Source organism: Marmota monax, unplaced genomic scaffold (assembly GCF_021218885.2).
Source record: "Marmota monax isolate L192 unplaced genomic scaffold, Marmota_monax_Labrador192_F-V1.1 WCK01_AAM20220418_F8-fsc00035, whole genome shotgun sequence".
NCBI lineage: Eukaryota > Metazoa > Chordata > Mammalia > Rodentia > Sciuridae > Marmota > Marmota monax.
Window position 1 is genome coordinate 12346659 of NW_026691961.1, and position 19942 is coordinate 12366600.

General features: G+C 45.9%; 1 protein-coding gene across 6 annotated transcripts in view; it reads left to right on the forward strand.

Moving 5' to 3' along the window:
* Window positions 1-19942, forward strand: part of Rbfox1 (RNA binding fox-1 homolog 1) — a 1611415-nt gene that overhangs the window by 645301 nt on the left and 946172 nt on the right. Inside the window, exon 1 of one of the 6 annotated variants that reach the window (XM_058579642.1) lies at window positions 3332-3505. The exons of 3 other annotated variants lie outside the window; for them this stretch is intronic. In XM_058579642.1, the coding sequence (XP_058435625.1) occupies window positions 3461-3505 (45 nt within the window). In that variant the 5' untranslated portion in view covers window positions 3332-3460. Of the gene's footprint in view, window positions 1-3331; window positions 3506-3699; window positions 3875-6812; window positions 8192-19942 lie in introns of those variants that run through there. 2 more of the 6 variants (XM_058579673.1, XM_058579678.1) reach the window with 2 other exon arrangements.

Here is a 19942-nt window from a genome sequence, read left to right on the forward strand (position 1 = left end):
CTATTTGGAAAATTGAGAAATGCAACAAACAGGTAAAAACCCAACAGACCCACACTGCTCCCTCCGAGAACTCCCCACTTTGAGTGATTTCTCCCAGGGACGTGTGTGCACCTACGTGTGCGTGGACACACAGACACACTAAAAGGATTACACCTGTACCCTCCACACCGAAAACAACACACACCTTTAAAATGTTCACACAAGAACTTTTAACCAAAAGCGTGCATACATGTGTGTGTATACACGTATAGGCATACACATTTTATAATGAAAATAAATTTCAGAGCTTGGATCTGTATACATGTTACCTTTCTGAAAAGTATAAAACCAACATAAAACGTTGTCTTACAAGAAGAAATAGAGCTCTAAACCTTCAATATCTGCATCAGTCTCTTCCCTCCTTCCCGGAGATCTCGTTTTCATGATCTTGGGGCTCTTTCTTCTAGAACAGGAATCAGAAATTCTTTCAGTCAAGGGCGAGATAAGTCTTGGGCTTCGTGGGCTATTTGGTCTGCAGTTGAGTAGAGCGAGAAGAGTCGGGGGCTTCTGTGCCAGCACAATCCACTGGTGGGCATTGATGCTTTTTCACATGCCTCAATATTGTTCTTCTTCTTTTTAAAAAAAGTTAAAAAAAAAACTATTTAAAATACAAAAAACATTTTAAACTAGTGGCCATACAAAAACAAGTAAAGACTGAATTTGGCTTTTGCTCTGTCTTCAGTCAGCCTGTGTGCATCTGTTCTGTTTTCTAAACATTCTCAAGTACTGTGATATTTACAAGAAGTCTAAATATTATTTTATTGGTGCACTTTCCTTCATAAATAGTATTACAATGTGTAAGGCATTTATAACTTGGATTTTTTCTCAGCATTTTTACTGAGAAACACACACACACTGTTGCATTCTGTAGTATCTTTACATCTACACATATCCATACCTATACAGCTGTCTATTTTCATTGCTATATAGTATTCCACCATGGGACATGCCCTATATTATATGTCCGATGGGTACTGGGCTTGCCATCTTTTTTCCTATTATGAACAGTGCTACGATTATATGCATAAGCACATCTTGTACACACATTAGGCTGACATTAGAAGTAGAATTGCTAGGTCATAGAACATATGCATTTTTCCATTTTTATAGGTCTGATAAATTGATTTCTAAAGTGACAGTATCACTCTTCTGTGCCTGTGGGCAACTCTCCTCCCATTCTTGGGTGGGGGGGTCACTTCCATGGTTGTTCTTCTGGGGAGGTAGCAGGGCAGCGTCCCTGTCCCTGTGCCATCTTGTTGCTACAGATGCCAGTGTGCACACTGGACTCCCTTCGGGTGAACACAGGCACTGTTTAACTCTTTGCTGTGTCGCTTACACATGAGAATAGCAATTTATATCAATAACCAGGTCTGGCAACATCTGCCAAGGTTGTCACACTCTGTGATTAAATGGCCATATGTGCCAGAGAACACGGGGACAATGAGGCTGTAATTAGGATTTGCTTCTCTCCACTGGCCACCCCCACCATGTCTCACTTCGGATAACCTTGCCTTTGTGAACTGATTTGTGAATCAAATTGTTCCACCGAGAATGCCAGTTTGTGCTGTGATAATAATACTTCACGCTCCCGCATCGCTGTCACCAAGCAGGGTTCTAGTGGAGCAGAAGCCTGAACACCTTCTTGCCATTTTACCCACCACCATCGAACATCGTGTCTGGGAATGACCCAAGGGAACGTTGGGAGTTAATTTTTAACACAATCAGGGACATGAGGTAGCTTGCACCACACCCTCGCTGTGAGCTGAGGTTTTACCTCCTGTTTCCTTGACATCCTTTCAATCCCACGGGCCCCCAAGGAGGGCTGGCAGACAGAACAGACATCAACCTCCCTTCACTCCACCAGGAGAAATTGAAGCCACTGGATTAATGGTATGTTTAAAACACACATAATGCACAGAAGGAAAAAAATATCTCTCCTCGTTTAGTTACTGGTGTGACTTAGATGGATGAGGGTTATGTAAGGAGTTGGCATGTTCTGAAAAACAAAACAAAACAAAAAAAACCTGGAAATATTGCCTCTGGAGGTGGAGTTGTAATAAATGGGAAAATAAATATTTGAGAGATTTATTAGCATTTTGAAATTTGTTTACTAATATATACTATTCGAATCTGTGATGCACAAGGCCTTGACCCAAAGGCCCAAGAAGAGGACTCAGGAAACCAGTGAATGGTTCACTACTTGTTCATTGCAGGGTGGGAATGGATACACCTGGGTGCGTGAAAAATGCGGATCCCTCCTGCTTAACTAGCTGGGGCATTTTAGAAGGTCATCCCCCACCTACAGCTGAGGTCCTGATGGTCAAGAATGGAGAAAACCAATTCTCCTATGTCCAAACAAGTGTTTGGTCCCTAACAAAGGCAACACCTCGTGGCTGGTGCTGGCTCCAACCTTGGGCAGCTCATTCCTAATGGACAATTGACTGCCAAAATTAGCTCTGTGAGGGCTTTGCAGGGGAGTAGGACATTAATGTCCGATGCCACTATTATGCAAATAAGTTCCTTTTCAAAGGTGATGTCAAAGTTCAAGCCAAGGCAAGAGAGGTTTCCCTCCTAAAAGCAGTTCCAAGTTGAGAGCATACCTAAGGTGGGAGAAGAGTCCAGATTCCAGAGCTCCAGGTCCTGAAGGAGGTACCGCTGCTCCCTGGGGAGGAAGAAAGGCCATCAGGTGTGGCGGGCGCGGGCGGGGAGCGGCCCTGGCATCTTGCACGGGTATTTCTGTGTGAAGGAGCACATTGGAAGTCATAAATACCGTCCCATGGACATTTTGAATAATGCAGGAGTAGCGTAAGTAATTGGAAGTGCTTATATCCTGCCTTTAGACATTTCATTGCTCGTGAGTTAAAATTGGTTGTCAAGAGAGGACTCAGGGGACCGTGCAAGGTGCCCTATTCTGTCATGTGGTACATATTTAATGCTTGAAAGAACAGGGGAAGGGACACGTGCGGGGGAGAGAGGGCGAGCAGCGAGATAGTGCCATCAGCTCAATGCTCTGCAAGTGCTTGGGAAGGCGTGGGGGCGGGACCCACGCGGCAGCACCAGCATCCACCGCCTTCCCTGAGCTGCAAGACTTTGCAAAAACATCGGGCGTCTGATTTGGCCAGCGTTTTGGCGCGGACGGAAGAGGCCCGAGGCCGCCAGGGGAAGCTGGGCCCGCGCGGCGGCTCGCGGTGGCCTCCCTTTGTGTGCGCCGGGTGTTGGTTGCCTCCTCGCTCGGGGCGCTCTGCACCTGCTGGTGGCGGTAGCCCACAGCCCCGGCCGGCGGAGGCGCGGTGCGCGCGGCGGCGGCGGAGGACGGGAGTCATTTACATTGCGCGCACGTGGGTGCCTTTGGCTGCTCCCTCGGACTTGTCCCGCGTTGTGCTCTCCCAGGGAGGAAGCAGGAGGCACTTTGCAGCCGACAATGAAATCTTGGCAGCTAATTGCAGTCGTGGGAGATGCCCTTCAGGTAAGGCGAGCGAAGAAGGCTCTGAACCACTGACAGCGACAGGGAGGGAGAAAGACGAGGGAGACGAGGGAGGCAGGGAGGCAGGGAGGGAGGGAGGCAGCTTCCTGGAGGCTTCCTGAAGCCCACTGACTCCGCGGGAGGGGGCTGCCGAGGGACGGGGGCGGGCGACAGGGGGAGGAGTGTGTGCGAATTGACATTTTTGGCTGCCTGTGGCAGAGGAGCCGCTGTCCAACGCTAGCGCAGGAAGGTGGCGGCGTGTGCGCCTCGGGGCTGCCCAGCAGAGCAGGGACTCGCGGCGGATGGAATCCGGGAAAGCCGACGCGGCGATGGAGGGAGGCCGCTGCGTTTGCAGCGAGTGAGTGGGACACGGTACGTAAGCCGGGCACCGAGACCTGGAGGCTGCGCTCGGGCTCGCCCTGGGCTCCCCACGGGGCCTGGTGGCCCCGGAGGGCGTGGGGGCGCTGGGAGCGCCGGGGGAGCCCGGGGAGGCACGGATCCTCTTCGCCCACTGGAAGTTAGTGGGCAACTTCATTGCCAATGCTCATTGGCTCTGTTTAACTTTATCCTCGGAGATGAATAAGCGTTTATAAAGAGCCGGTGTGCAAGTCCCCATAGGCTAGCGGCGGTTTTGCAGGAGATGCGCGGATCTTGAACTGAGAGGTTTACGGAATGAATGGCCAGATGGGTCGTGCGTTTGGACAGTTGGCACGCTCACGTTCCAGCGGGGCTCCTGTGTGCGTGTGTGCGCGTGTGTGTGCGTGTGCATCGCATGTCCGTGTAAACATGTCTACCGTGCTCGTAACGCTGGTGTGCCCTTTCCGCTCTGTGCTTCTCTTGACTCCCGTGGAAGAGAGATTAAATGGACATTATTGAATGTACGCATCGACTTGAAAAACAAGCTCCGGACCGCGTTATTAAATGGAACAAGAGTTGCTCTTCTTGACATCAGATGAGGGAAATGGGTTTTGACTTCCAGAGGGATGGCACGAACTGTGGTTAGGCATTTGAAAATCGGTACCAGATGCAGAACGCATCCTTCATCAGACCACAAGGATCACCTGGAAGTCTCCATCTCTGCCCATCCCTCCAGCCATTATTTCCAGATTACCATGAAATTGAGGGTTTTTGTTTATTTCTTTCCACAGAGGAGCTGTGTTTTCACCTTTCCTACTTAAGAGGGAGCCATGGGGGAATTCTGAATCCAAAAGTTTTGTTGGCAATACCCTGTTGGTAAAATGTCACATTATTTGCTGAAAGAGTAGCTTCCTGGGGTCCTCAGCTCCTCATCTACTCATTGTTTACCTGGTTTTCATTTTGGTCACACAAAAAAATGAAGGCAGTGGATAATCGAGGTAGTAAGAAATGATTGCGTAATCCTGTTTGTGTAGCTGAGCTGTAAATTGTTTGGTCTAAGAGTATGAAATCTTTCTCAACTGGGTTCCCTATTTTTTGAGGGAAATGTGTGCTCACAAATCCAGAGGTGTGAGCACAATGTGTTTGTGGGATGGAGTAACTTGCCTTTGTGATTTGCTATGATTAAGTTTGAAGAGGGTGGTTCTTCAAGTGAGTAAACTGAAGTCTCCCTGCAACAGCTGTTTACCACTGCTGTTCCGGGGAACACAGCCACATCCGTGATTTTCATGCAAGAAACGGGATTTTCCAACGCTGCTCTCTGCACACACATGCCAATGCCCTGCGTGTCTGAGAATATGAAGAGAGTGGGAAAGAGAATCCTGCTCCCCTGTGCCGGGGGGAGTGTTGGAGATTCCTCCCCCCCCCCCACCCTCTTTTCTCTCTCTACCCCGGGCCCCTTTTTCTTCTCTTTGTATGTATTTCCATTTGCTGGTCTGTATTTTTCTACAGAGAGCTTTTCAGGTATCTTCTACTACATATTGTTTCAATTAATGTTTTGAACCCTGAAGGAGAATTGGAAACTGATTATTATTATTGTTATTATTTTTAAATTTTCTGCCTACATACAAGAATCACTTAGCATGAGGCGATCCCTTTCTGTACTGGTCCTTACAAAAAGTGAACCTTCAAAGTTTTAACCAGGGCTGTTGGAAAATGCCTTTATCACAGGAAAGGATCTGGGTCTCTTCTGTGTCACCAACTGATTAATTTGCATAAAAGTGCTTTTTGCCTCTTATGACTGACTTTCTTGGGCTAAGCATGTTTTTGCATTTGTCTCTTGTAACCTTATGCCTCAAACTTTTATTTTCTCCAGTACCTGTTTTAGAGTCTGGAGTCAATTTGTATTTACTTGGACTTGGTAGAAATAACCATCAGCGTTGACTTAGGACCTGGCTGAAGCATAACCAAAAGAGCTTATTTTTCTTTTAAGGAACATCTAATTATTTCCCTTTTTTCTCTCTCCCTGAGGAATACAACACAAAGTTGAAGTGGATCTCAGGTAAAGGGCTTTTTTTTTTTTTTTTTTTTTTTGCAACAATTCTCTCCCTCTAAGTTAGGTTGCAATGTATTATCATGTTTTATGATGTCATATGATGTGTATGACACATACTGACATTCGGAGAATAAAAGTTTATATCCTTATTGTCTCTGGTTTGATAATAGAGAATGAGTTGCAGAAGTCAACCTTGAGCTAAATAAATAACAGCATCTGCCGAAATATACCTTTTATCTTATCTGCATACATTTATAATTTTATATTAGTTTTTGAGCCATTCCAGAGAAATGGAAAGGGGTCTAAAAGAGGAAGAAAGTTTATGAAATAATAGGACATTACCATTTTATATTAAACTTTTATTTGTTTAATATTCAGCTTTTGTGTCTTAAATTACACATGAATTAATCTCAGACTTGTCACGGCGGGGGGGGGGTCTGAGTAAGTTCTCTGAGAATAATACTAACAGAATCAGAACAAGTAGGCTTTCTGCAGGAGACTATTCTCCGTCCTTTGCTGATTTTTCTGATAAGCATAAAAATAAACAGGAAAAAGCAGGGGGCCTTCAAGTTTGGGCACTGTCAATCTTGTTGCACATCAGAAACCTTGAGGCTCTGTGCTGAGTCTTTGGCCATATCGTAGGTTGTGCTTCTGTCCTGTTTGTTTTTGTTGGTTTGCAGGCTGGTTGGGCATTTTGTGAGCCATACTAAACAAGGGAGTCAGAGAAGAAGAAATTTTATAAGTGGACATTTTAATTTATCTGCATTAAATCACATAGAACCAGAATAGCAGCCCTGAAGATCTGCTCGTCATGCGGTATCCCTCTACTTTCGGGGCACTAAGACAAACACCTTTTAAAGTCGGCATTTAATGTACGGTGCTTGGTTTGGGAAGCATTGCCTATTAAATTATTCAGTCACTGTGATGTTCCAAACAGTTGACAGGGGTGTTTTCATTAATATAAATAAAGTCTTTGTGAATATTTGTGGGGTTTCTGTAGGTGCCTGTGCCCAAAAGGCCGAAACAGCTTGTGTCAGCTAGAGCAACTCGTTTTTGATTCAGCAAAACTAGGTTATGAATTCAAGCAATTAAAAATGACAAAAAGCCCAATTTCACTGCCTAGATTAATATGCTTCCAATTTTTCCTGCTCCATAAAAATTTCAAAGTGTTCTTTCTGCTTAGGTGCTTGCATAACCTATGGGGTGACGGGAGGCCCCCAGTTCACATTTGCTTATGATGTCTGAATACTTTGATGTCGCAAATGTAAATAGGATCAATTGGCTTTTCTGAGCAATTTTGGATTTGCAAGTTCTCCTGAAATTATTTCAGTTAAGTTTAAAGGAAAAGCAAGAGGAGCAGTGGTTAGCTCCCAAACATTTATTGAGGGTGAATAATCATTCAGCTAGTTCTGATAGAAGACCAGAGAACACTTTTCAAGAAATTATGTATAGAAGGTTGTTTCCAGCTTCCAAAGATGGTACTGACACACCTATATCATCTATACACATACCTATATGTATATACATGGATCTTACGCAGTGGTGGACATGTTTATTACTTTTTCTCTATTTTGTTTATTTTTCTGTTTCTACAAAGGTGAAGTCTAAAACCCTGGATGCATGCTTATCTAATTAGCCAAAGCTCACTATTCTCTAAATGGGCCTTTTCCATTACGTAGCAATTAAATGTCAAAACCAGCTGAATTGAATTACCCAGAGTTTTTGGTTAGTTGGTTAAGTCTTCCAACCTGGATTGTATCACCCTGATCCTACAGAAAGCGCACATGCACAAAAAACTCACAGAATCTACATGCCCGTCTTCAGCACCATGCACCCTGCACCTCCAATCCAATATGGAAAGCAGCTGTAAACAGAGTCAAGGGTTCCTTTTGCTCAGCGTTTGCTTTGCAAAAAGGAGACCTCAGAAGCTCTGTGTTAGGCAGGCCACTGCCCGCACTTGTCTTTCTCTCTGACCTGCGTCTGCCTGTGCGGTACTCCTGTGGATGCGATTCTTTGTTGTTTAACTGGAATCTCTACTTGTGAGGGAATCAGGTGCTTGCTTGCTGTATGCCTGGTGTCTGATGTGCTTATTCAGTGCATGAATAGAGGCCTTCCATTTTTATTATGATGAGGAGGAGGATGTGAGCCACATCAACAGTGACAGCAGTAGCTCTGCAGTGCCATTTCTACCTGGGCACTTGCTGGCTGCCTCTGAGAACCCGGAATTGGACGGGAGCCTCGGCGCATCTCCTCTCTGGCCCTTGCAACACCGCTACAAGGTAAGTGCTGCTGCGTGATTAAGAGATGGGGAAGTGGTTTTCAGAACTTTTTGTGATTAGACTCCAGCTTTTTCTGATTCCAATGTACCCTGGAAACTTACTGATTTGAATGTGGAAAGATACGCAAAAGGTTCTGAACAGATTTCCTAGGCTAGTGATTCTCAGCCAGGAGGTTGTACATCCTTGTCCCCAGCACATTTAGCAACATATTGGAGAAGTTTGGGTTGTCATGACTGGGCAGGGGTTGCTCCTGGCATCTACTGGGCGGGGCCAGGGATGCCAGCCCAAGGCCTTGTCTAAAACAACAAGGAATTATCTTCCCCATGATGCCAGTAGCGCTGAGGTTGAGTGATCCTGCTCTGGGTACCGTTGGGGACAGTATGACTGATGGGTACATGTCTTGATTTTTCAAGAGACTAGATAAGGCATGAGGGTTTCGGTTACTGAAGTTTCAACGTCTCTGGATACCATGAAGAGGAACTTGATGCAAAAGCAGAAAGTCCATATTTCCTTACAATTTGACAGTAGAATTGCTACAGCTGCTTCCTTGGAACATTTTCCTTACAAATGCGACGTGGGTCATTGTGATTTAAGTGGCGAGTTTTTCCTATTTACTCCATGTTATGTCCAGCAAGTGCTGGGAAATGAGATTCCTTTTTATGGTACTGATGTTCAGTAGGAGAGAAACGTAACATTGCTAAATGAATCATGCAACACTCATTCTGAGAATGTTCCATGTGATTTTTTTTCCTTCACCCTCAGTCTTCAGACAGCATCGTTTTCTTCTTACCTTTAAAATTTTGGCATGTAGGTTGTTTTATTTAAACAGTGTTTTGTATTTGCAAGGCACTGTTGTGAATGGTTTAAAAATTCATTTCTTAAGCCAGCATCAGGACGTTGGCATCGTGATTGACTATTTTTCAGTGTGACAGAGGAGGCCCAAAGAAGTTGAATGATTTGTCCAAGGTCACTCGGCTTCTAAGTGGCAGAATACAGATTCGGACTCCAAGGTCTGTGCTCCTCGCTACCTTGCCCTGCTCTTTAGTAATTTGAATCTCTCCACGTGCAGAATCACAATTGTTTAGGCAGCATCTTTCAGTTTTGAAACAAAAGACATTTTTAGTTTCATTTTCTTGGATGGTTGATTTTTAGAAAGGAACTTAACCACTTTTGAAAGCACAGGAATGATGATACCCACCGCTTGGGTTTTCCCTCTGTAGAGATCCCTCTCTGTGCAATTCACCAGGGTCAGAGGGGTTGTGAGTTTTCTGCCACAGTGCTCCCACAACGGAAGCCACCAAGGGACAGCCCTGAGACCCAGAGGGTCCAGTAAGGGCGGTGCACCGTCTCTGTTTTACTCCCTTCTTTGTGGTGGTATGGAAAAATAGAAATCGTGCAACTGCATCTACTGAGAGGTCTTCAAGAACCTGACCACTTTGGCTTCCTGGTACTCTTACAATTCTCTTGAGAGCCCAGGGCATCCATGCCAGGTGGGTTAGGGTGCATGTGGGCACATGGATTCCCAGCTTATTCTAACAAACTCCAGTTTGTTTATCTTCTTTCCTGTAGGCCCTGGGGAGGGCTGTGCCTGTCTCATTCCGTGTTGAATTTTTAGCATGTAGCAAGTGCTATGAAAAGAAAAACAATTTAAGTTGATTTTTAAATAGAAGTGCCGATTAGACACATTTTATGCTGCTTTGGAGGAAGAAAGATCTCTCCAGTCTATAGTTGAACACGCATACGTGGAGTGTGCAGAAAACCTGAGAGCAGGGAGCCTCAGTAAACTTGAGGTGAATAAGTGAATCAATGGATGGAGGCATTTGGATTTCTAAAAATTTCTTATGAAGAGTAGGTATGGGTTTAGACTTGCAAAGCAAAGTCTTGCATGTTGATCACAAGCTGGGAACTGCAGATCTGACAGATGTCTCCGTGCAGCCTGCCCATCCAAACTTGTATATTACTTCAGTGCGGGTCTGTGGGTATCTGCCCACTGTTTATTGCCTTATAAAACACTCCAAGATCCTTGATCACAAGTCGCCATCATGCAATGTCCTTTACCCAAGACAAGCCACAGATTTAAAAAAAACATTATATATATAAAAATTACATATATATATATGTATATGGGAAAGAGTCACTGTGGCCAGCTTGGGTCTGGATTGGAAGCAGGTCTCATGCCAGATTGTCCAGTCCAAGGCAGGGATGGACGCCACTGCTGTTTGTGCTGTGTATTTCAGGGCCAATGAACTCACATTTAAATAAGTGAGCAGAGTGAGTCCCATTTCAGAACTGTCAAAAGACTGATGTTGGATCCATTATCGTCAAATGTCCTTTTTTAATACAGTTCATCGAATTGGCTTTTGTGGAATACCTATTCTTTCTAAGTGTTGGTTCAGGAAATGGTTTACAATGAAACCAGAATTTGTTGCTCGATGGTGAAATGAATGGCAGTAAACACAAGATGACCCAGTTCGGTTCTGTAGATATCTTCTTTGAGTCTGCAATGCTGGAATCTGAATTATTACATGCGTATGTGTGTGTGCGTGAAAGAATGGGAAATTGGATTTAAAATAGCTCTTTTAATTTCATATCCAGTAGAGTAGGTTTCTAATATATTTCCACGTCTTCATATGTATCAGTTTTCAGAAATAAAGATGACTACCGATAAACCTTGTGAACCGCTAAAAGTAGTGTACCCAACAAGAGGAAATGGATTTCTGTTGAGTCACTATTGCAAAAATTTCCCAGAGAGCTAAAAATATAGAGATGGCATCGATGTTATACAAGGTTCAGTCTGCAAATTCTCATGCTGATAAAAAAAAGAAATCAGTTATTGTTATAATTCACAAGCTAATTGCTCACTATATAGAATTTTCCCTTCTTGTCCTTACTCTGAGTATTGATTTTTTGCACTGAGTCATTTGCCAAGCAACTTTAGAGATATGCATTGCTGGATTGAAGACTCCAGGGTCAGGGAGGTGGGTGATCTTGGTGCATTTATTTGTCATGAGGAGAGTTGAAGCCTTGAGAATTTTTTCCAGGGCTACCAAGAGCTAGTGAGTAGAAGTGTTGATAATCAAATCTGAAACCTTATGACTTCATTCCTGTTTTGAACCCAGTGCCATAGGAATTGTGGTTCTAACTTTGGTGGAAAACTAATCTGTCTTGAATTGGGAGATGTTTCACCTTAGGAAGTATAATACCATGACTCTGGTATTAGGACTGGCCGTCTTATGATCATGGCAGAATAGGCAAATGGGTGTTGCATGGGAGGATGGATGAACAGACGTGGAAACTCACTAATGACACAGAAGGAAAATTGACAAGGAACATGAATATAATTTTCAGAAAAATAAACATAACCCACAACTATATGAAAATATATTCTTAGATACATGTATATGCATCAGTATTTACACGTATATGTGTGAGACGACTTCTGTATATAGGAAAGTCTTATATATCTCATTGGAAAATAACATTTAAAAAGGTGATTCATATGCACTATTGGAGTATGGAGTGGCACCTTGTTTTGTAAGGGACATGTTGAACATTTTTACTAAAACAGCATCTCAACCTCTGGGATTTATGGGATTGTGTGAGTGTGCAAAGATGCAGATTGGCTTACGACAATACAGTGTACAGAACACAATAAATACTTAAGGGATTGGAGGCTGAGAATCAGTAACAGAATAAAGTAGATTTGCGTGGCTGGACAACCGTGTCAAGAGGTGGTAAGTGAACAAGAGCCCCAACTTCCGAAAGTTGTTAGAAAAACATTAGAAAACAAGCACAACATGCAAATGTTTTTATGTAAATGTAAAAAAAAATGCCTACCATGGTTATGGGATAGAACAGTGGTTATCTTTGAGGTACCCCATATTGACTTGGGGAGGGGTGGGCACACATAGAGATTTTGCTTCCCAGATACCGTCATTCCTTTCTATGTTCTTTAAACGTGGACTACTTTGATTAAAAAAAAAATGCTTCTTGGAAAATAACAGAGCTTCTGTTTGACACACAACACATCATCACCTCTTCACCCCAAGCTGGTTATTGTAGATACCAACAGAGATGGTCCATGTGAGAGGTACCCCAACTGCTCTGAAAAAGTGCTTAAGAGAGGCTTCAAAGAAAGTCAAGAGATGCAAACATGGCTTACCTCAAGACTCTGTTTCAGTTAAGGCTCAGGGTCAGTGTGCTCTATAGAGCTAGGGGGTTGGGTGCTGGCAATTCCTAAAGAGGATGAACCCAGGTGTTAACGTGATGGCTTGGTCACAGAGGAACAGCAGATTCCTCCAGACACTTGTCATTCATCGCAGTTCTGCAAAATCATGATGCTTATCCTCCTAGCTGCCGGTCGTCAGGGACTGTAGGCTGCTAAAAGTTGTATAGTATTATTTTTTTATTCATCTCTGGGTCATTTCATCTTTCTGGGCAAGCCACACGAATGGCTGTGTATGAAAATTGTATTTTGTGCTGAATTTCCCACTGCGAAAGCTGTTTACTATATATTTATGAAAACACTCAATAACAAAACCCTTTATATAGCCTTTCAATTTGCTGTAAGGGCAGATAAAATATTTTTATCTCAAACTGAACTTCATACCTTGGGAGATTCAGCTGGCCCTACTCAGAATAATAAAACACTTCAGAGAGAGGCAGGCACCGTTCAGGCGGCTTCAGGAACCTGCCCGCTCTGCTCCACGCGGCGCGGTGCCTTTCAGCGTGCAGCTGAATATACAAAAGGCAGAAATGATCCCAATAACTTATGCAGCGTTGAATGGAAGAAATCATAACTTCGTCATTTACTAAATAGTTCTGTGATGCATCTAACAATATATTCAAGGTGCTTCTTAGTTTCTTCCTTGCTGCCAGGAAATACAGGCTGGAGGTTGGCTGTCATGTGAATGTACTGCAGGCTTTCGTTCTGTATCTTGGTTTAGCTTTGGTGATGTGGTTACCTGAGAGTGGATGGAGATGATTGTAGAATGTGCAGAAGACGGTGAGATCTCGTGTGCACCTTCTTCCTCCCCTGACGTCATATCCAGCCAGCTGCCACTGTTCACTCCAATGCTCAGGTCTTACTCAAGTCCCCCATGTTTACCTTGCTTGAGTGTGTGCACCGTTCTCTTCAACTTCATCCCATGCACGGGTTCAGGTCTGTACTTCCACAGATAAGATGCTCAACTGTGCACTGCAGGGACCCCCTTTTATAACCACACTTATGCCCATCTCCTTGCTGCTCAGTCCTGTCCCTAACCCCCATCAGTCACTAACCTGCCCTCCATTTTCTAAATGGCATCTTGTCCAACTATTGTATATTGGGAACTGCTGAGTATCTGACCTTCGAGATGGGCTTATTCACTCGCCGAGGTTCCCTGGAGTTTGTCCCTTTTTATTGCTCAATAGTATTCCCTGGTATATACGTACCATCGTTCTGCCATGCCCCCTTTGCAGGACATCTGGGCTGGCTCTGGCAGCTCACAAGCAAAGCTGCTCTGAACATCTGCCTATCTTCATGACCATGATCTTCAGATCTCTGGGATAAACATTGAGGAGTGGGCTTTGGCAATTGTTGATTCATGCACATTTTAGAAAATAAGATCATGTCACACCCATTGGAAGTGAAAGCCACTTGCACACAAACCACTAAGAGGAAAATAATTCCTACCCATACCGAAGGCTTATCTCTACATAAACCTGGCTCTAGTGATAGAGAATAGCCAGCATTTACAAACACCCAATGTACGCCAGTCTGTCTTCTCAGCATGTTGTGTGCACTAACTCAGCTGTCCCCACCCCAACCTTACAGGCTACATGCTACTGCTGTCTCCGCTTAGGAATGAAGGATGAGCCACCTGGTGCTTACCTTACCATGGGTAGCTCTGTCTAACTTGAGGACGCCTTGTCTTAGCCACTCGAAGACTCTTCCTCCTGCTCCTCTGGTGGTCATAAACTCCTGGTTAGACTCCAGTGGTGACATGCATTTTGGTTGGATTCCCTTCTGTCAACATGGCCATAAAAAAGGCATAATAAATGGAACTGGGTGTGTAGCACCATCAGCCAGCTGACCACATTGTCCCCAAGCACATGATTCTGCCTTCCAGTTTGCTTCTGTGGCCACCTCTGGCAGATGGGCTTTGCTTCTCGTATCTGGGTCTCCGAGACAAGGGTTTCACAGCGCTCTCTTGGTTGCGCACTGTGACTTCGCACCTCTCCACCGCGGTATGTTCTGGCTTCACGCACGGCCCACGTCTCTTCCCCCACCAGCCAAGCTCCTCCCCGTGGCCCTGGCTTCCCTGAAGACCTGGAGCTGATGGTTGACCACTTCTACTCAGTAGAATAAGCGGAAGCCGCCTGTTTCTCTGAACCTTTGTGGCGGCTTTTACATTGATCATGGAGGTTTTCGTCCCTCCAAAGGCATTTCATATTTCACCCGGCTTATAAAGTATTTAATATTTTCATATGCTTCAGTGTAAAGCCATCTGTTGCAGTGACAGGACAAAATGTTGAAGACGAGAACAAGCGTATGTTTATGGGAAGATTCCATGAAATGTTAACAAGGAAGGCTCGTGCTACTCTGGGCATCTTGGAGAGACTGGCCGGGGAGGCTGGACCGCAGGCTCGTGGTATTGGCATGTATGAACTGGGATTTACACGCGGCACACACGCTTTTATTTCTGGCCTGTGAAGTTAAGACTAGCTGGTCACCTGAGTGGTGGCCGAGTGGCTGTCTCTTTGGAAGGAGAGAGTGGTGCTACCTAATCTTTGGAACTTGGTTTCATCCGCCCTCCTTCACCTGCTTGAGTGAACTGTTCGTGGTTCATTGGAACAAGCAGACTGGGAAGTTGTTTGGTGCCAGGCATAGCTGTTGCTGGAGTGGCTAGGCTGTGTTTGGAGCAGTAAAAGTGGTTGCGCAGTGCCCGCCTTTTAACAGCCACGTCGCAGCCTCCAGGTGGAGAAGCAGTGGGAAGGGAAGTGGTTTTGGTTGCTGTTGAACTCACTGGCTTGGCCTGGTCAACGGAAGCTGTACTTGTGCTACTGGGCTCCTGAGCTGGGCCAGAAAATCAAAGCCAGTTCCTCCATGCTTGGGTACCAGTGCTCTTAGGGAAAATCAGAATAGCTGAAATATGCTGGGTAGAGTATCTGTGGAGCACTGATTTACAGATGTCTTGCTCAGGGGGGTCACCATCTTCGCTTTACAATTGAGGGTGCAGTCTTGCAGGCGGTAATTTCCCCAACATCACACAGCTAAATATCCAAGGCACTGGATTTGACAACGAGCAGACAAACAGCCTGCTGGCCCTCAGTGTCCCAGAACTGAGACTGCAAAGGAGAGCTTGTTGAATTCCTCCCAGCCTAGGTGGTCTGATATCAGCTGGGACACGTGGAGCAAGAATCAGGAAGAGCTTGGGGTTCTCTGCAGACTTTCTTTAAAAGGTCTTTAGTCCTCGCCACTTTATCACTGAGAAGGAAGTTAACAGTGGCTTGCTGAACCCCAGAGGGAGACTGATAGCAAGACGTTGATGAGAAGATTAGAAGAATATCTCCTTAAAGTACTCTAATGGAGCCAGAGTACTTGCTTACGGGCAACCCCAGAGCCCTTCTTTCTACCCGTGTTGGAAAGAGTCTCTACCAACCAGTATGATCCATTGCCCAAGATCAATCACTTGGTTGCCACCATGCCCATACATGAATTGATGTACAGAGAATGGGTGTTACCCAGGTCAAAGACGGCGGCGTTAACTTGTTCTGAGGTTGAGGAAACTAATGAGATTCCTAAGCAGGCCTACATTGTCGAGAAAGGAGCAAGACATTGGATCAAGTTAATAGAGTGAAAGCAGTCAGGATTTCTGAACAAAAACAACCTTACCTTGAAAATGCTGTTTGCTTATGTATCCAGCTCGGAAGGATGAGCCAGCCACCTGTAATCAGACCCTTTTGGACCCACAGGTTCTGCCTGCAGGTGTTCATCTCCACAATTAGATTGTGATGATAGGCTGCAGACCTCACGAAGACAGAGAACAGGTAAACAGTGTGAAATTGGTTGCCGGCACAGCACCTGCACCCATGAGGTCCTCCATCAGGACTTTTGAGAATCCGGGACCATACCAGTTGTGCCAGAATGTGTACAACGTATCGAGTCCTGGTGAGACTAAGTAATAATTATGTGTAAATAATTGAGTCCTATGCTCAGAGTCCCCATTGAGGGAAGACTTGGTCCTGCCCCCTAGTTTCCTCTCCCCAAGCCAAGATCCGTGGGTAATCCTGTTCTCACTTGCGGTCAGATCAATATGCACAGGAAGAGCAGTGTCGCCGCTGGTATCTGATCCCCTGTTGGAAACATTGACACCGCCCGATGTAGGGTGTGCGGCAAGGAGCGACGCCCACCCCCCCATCCCCGCTGGCGAGAAAGCAACTTATGGCTAATGCCACAGTGAAAATAAATTATTACCATTCCTTGACTGTGTGACAGGTTAGTAATTAACTTATGTCACCAGTTGGCCTCCCACAACTGTGTTTATTCAGCTCCATGGAAGCACTTTTCAGGGAAAAAGGAAGGATCGGCCAGGCGGCCTTGTTTACTGTGGGTGCCGGGTGCTCCGGGAAGCATTCTCTCCTATTGACTAGGAAACAAGTTGGTTCTTAAGACGTGATTTTCCATTCTTCAAAATGATATGGTGATGCGAGCAACTTGAAAGCTACCCTGGAATTAGAAAGCCATAAAGAAATTGCCTTTTATGTGCTAATTGAGCCATTGTGCCCCTTTTCTTTGGGGTACATTTTACTGCGTAGGCACAGCAAAGAACCATGTGTTAAAATTCTCCAGACCTTTTTTTTTTTTTTTTTAATTAAAGGAAAAAAAAAAAAACTGTGGTATGGTTTTTTCCTCCATTGTAGGTTAAGTGCCTATCAGATGGCCTAGGGACAATGGTATTAGATTTGAAATAAGCATAAGTAAAGCTTTTCATTTTGATTGGATTGGGTGTATTTTTCATCAGCATCTCCCGTGCGAGCCCTGATTCCAAGACAGCCTTGTAATCTTCCGCAGAAGGAATGATTCAGCTTAAAAATCAATAGGGCATGAGGTATTTCAAGTTCTCATTATTGTAATGTGTCAACATCGCTTCAGTGACCCCAGAGTCCTGTGTTGGCTGGTTTTTCCCCTGATTTATTGTGCAATCTCGTAGGGCAAACTATAATTTCACTTGGAATCAGAAAGTCTCCAGTTATGGTTTGTGTCCCGGTCTCCAGTCATTAGGGCCTTCGCCGGGAATCGATACCTCCCCTGGTTGCTAACTGCTGAATGAAGATGTCACTCTCTCAGATGACAAAGGAGAGGGGCACAGAGATGCGGCCAGAGCGAGTACCCCAGACGGTTCTGTTTTGAGAAGGGCTTTCTGGGGTCTTCACCTGGTGCGGCTTGGAGGAGAGCAGCATTTCTCAGGACTTGCCTTCTAGAAAACCAGCAGCACCGAAAGAGCGCACGACTTCCCTCCTCCTTCTGCGAACCATTTGCAGATGAGGTAATCTCCCCTGGCTGAAAACAGGGCGAGGCAGCCCATCTTGAAAGTCTGTGTTCTGGCACATTTTCTGGAACCTGTTGAGTCATGCCAGCTCTCCTTGAACACCTGATCACACACCGAGATGCTGAGGACCGGCTCTCCCTTCCTCCTCCTAATTGGCAGAATACCTAGGAACTTAACGAAACCCCCGTTAAGAAGCGCACCATCTGCTTGTGACACGACATGCATGCATCCGCAGGTGCACGTTCTATTCTGCTGCACACAGACATGGAGGCACAGATGCATCCCCCCCACACACATGCAGGGACTTGAAAGTGCATTCAGTGAACCTTAAATGACATGATTATATCACCAACAGTGCAGTCTCCAGATCTCCTCTGCAGTACCCAGTACTTGGCCATGGGTGAGAAAGTCTACATGGGCCAGTCTTCTCAGAAATCTGCTTAAGGGGGCTGAGGGTATATCTCAGTTGGTAGAGGGCTTGCCTCACATGCACAAGGCCCTGGGTTCCATCCCCAACACCACACACACACACACACACACACACATAAATTCTGCTTAAGGACCTACTATAGTATGTCCCACATCCAGCTGAAAAACCAACCAACCAATCAACCAAGCTAAGAGGCAATTGGAGATCAGGGAATCTAACTTTCGAGGCTGTTGGAGCCAGGAGAGGAGGTGCAGAACCAACCAGATCCTGGAAGACTTGGGTCCCACATCAGTCATTACTGTGCTCCTATTCCTAAAGACTGGAAAACAAAATTGGTGTGTGCAGAAGACGAGTTGCTGGGTTTTAAAGTCAACCTTGCCCCTTAAGGATGTTCCCTTCCACTCAGATCTTGGGGAACATTTTATCCATCCAGAGGCCTTCTCTGTACCTTAAGTTTGGCTCAGTGCTCCTGGCCCAGCCACGTCCCTTCTTTCCTTCCTGCCCGCCCAGGCCAAGTTTCTTCCTGCTGGAGATGCTGCAGTGGGGTGGGATGCCGTCTGACCTGCAGGGCTCTGAGGGCTCAGCGGTTGCCCTTGGTGGTCTTGGGCCTGACTGGCCCCTACTCCTGTCTGGCAGTGAAAGCGCTCTCTCTGTGCAATTCTTTGTGTTTCTAGTTAAGGGACGTTTCAGGTAAGAGCCCCTTTTATTCGAGTCTCTGATCTAAGACATCCATTTGTTTCATAATTACTTATGGGTGCTGTGCTGGGTGCCAGGTTCCTCTTTTCCACGTCCGTCTCCCTTGAGGGTCTTTGTTAACAAGGGGAGTAATTCTGATTTTCACCCCCTCTGAGGACTTGTCTTGGGCTGTGGATTTGCTCATTCATCGATTCACTGAAGACTGGCAGAGCACTCGCAGGTGCCTCAGGATGGAGGTGAGCAGGGCGGAGGGGATTCCTGCTCCTGCCGAATCTGCGTTCCACCCAGGGAAGCGAGCCCTTGACTTTAGTTCCTGCTCAGCAACTTGTGGGAGTGAGCTTCCTAGAATGGGCTGGCTCTTTCCTTCCTTGAGGGGAACGTTGCTTACCTGGTGCTGGCCAGCTGCTTCCCTTGTCCTCAGACTTTGGCCTTAGGTAGGAGCAAGACGTAGGCTGTCACGTAGGTCTGTTTGGGTCTCACTCGTGGGAAGCGATTAGGAGCCGTCTGCAGGGATGTACCCTTGCTACAATAGCGTAAGGGGTCCCTTTGAAACTAAAATGCTCCAATTTTTTTTTCCTTCCCCATTCCCTGGTCTCCATGCCAGCTTCCTCATGCTGAGGATGGAACCTGAGACACTGCCCCAGAGCCCAGGCTGCACCAGCAAAGGTCAAACACCTGGATCACAGCACACAGCAGTCGGGCACAGCAGGCTGGGTCTGCTCACGTGGATTCCTGGCTCTTGCTCCATAATCTGTGGAGGCAGGTTAGGTGCCCTCCCACTTTTCACCCAACTGCAGTGAAATTCATCATTTCTTTTTGTATTGATTTCTCATTTCTGATGAGGGCAGGAGACTGAATCCAGCCCACCAGGACTGCAGCAGGGCCTCGGGCCTGCAGTGCTGGTAACAGTAGCTGTGTTCTTGTCAGACGCTGTTGTCAGAGCTCCCAAAGGGGCTCTGAACTCCCCTGAGCCTGCCTCCCGCAGTGCCTGCAGGCTTGGCTCTCGGCCCGTGCCTCGGAAGGTGTCAGAAGGGGACAGTGGACACCTGGGAGCTCCCATCTCGACCCCACCACTCAGGGCTTTGAGCAAGT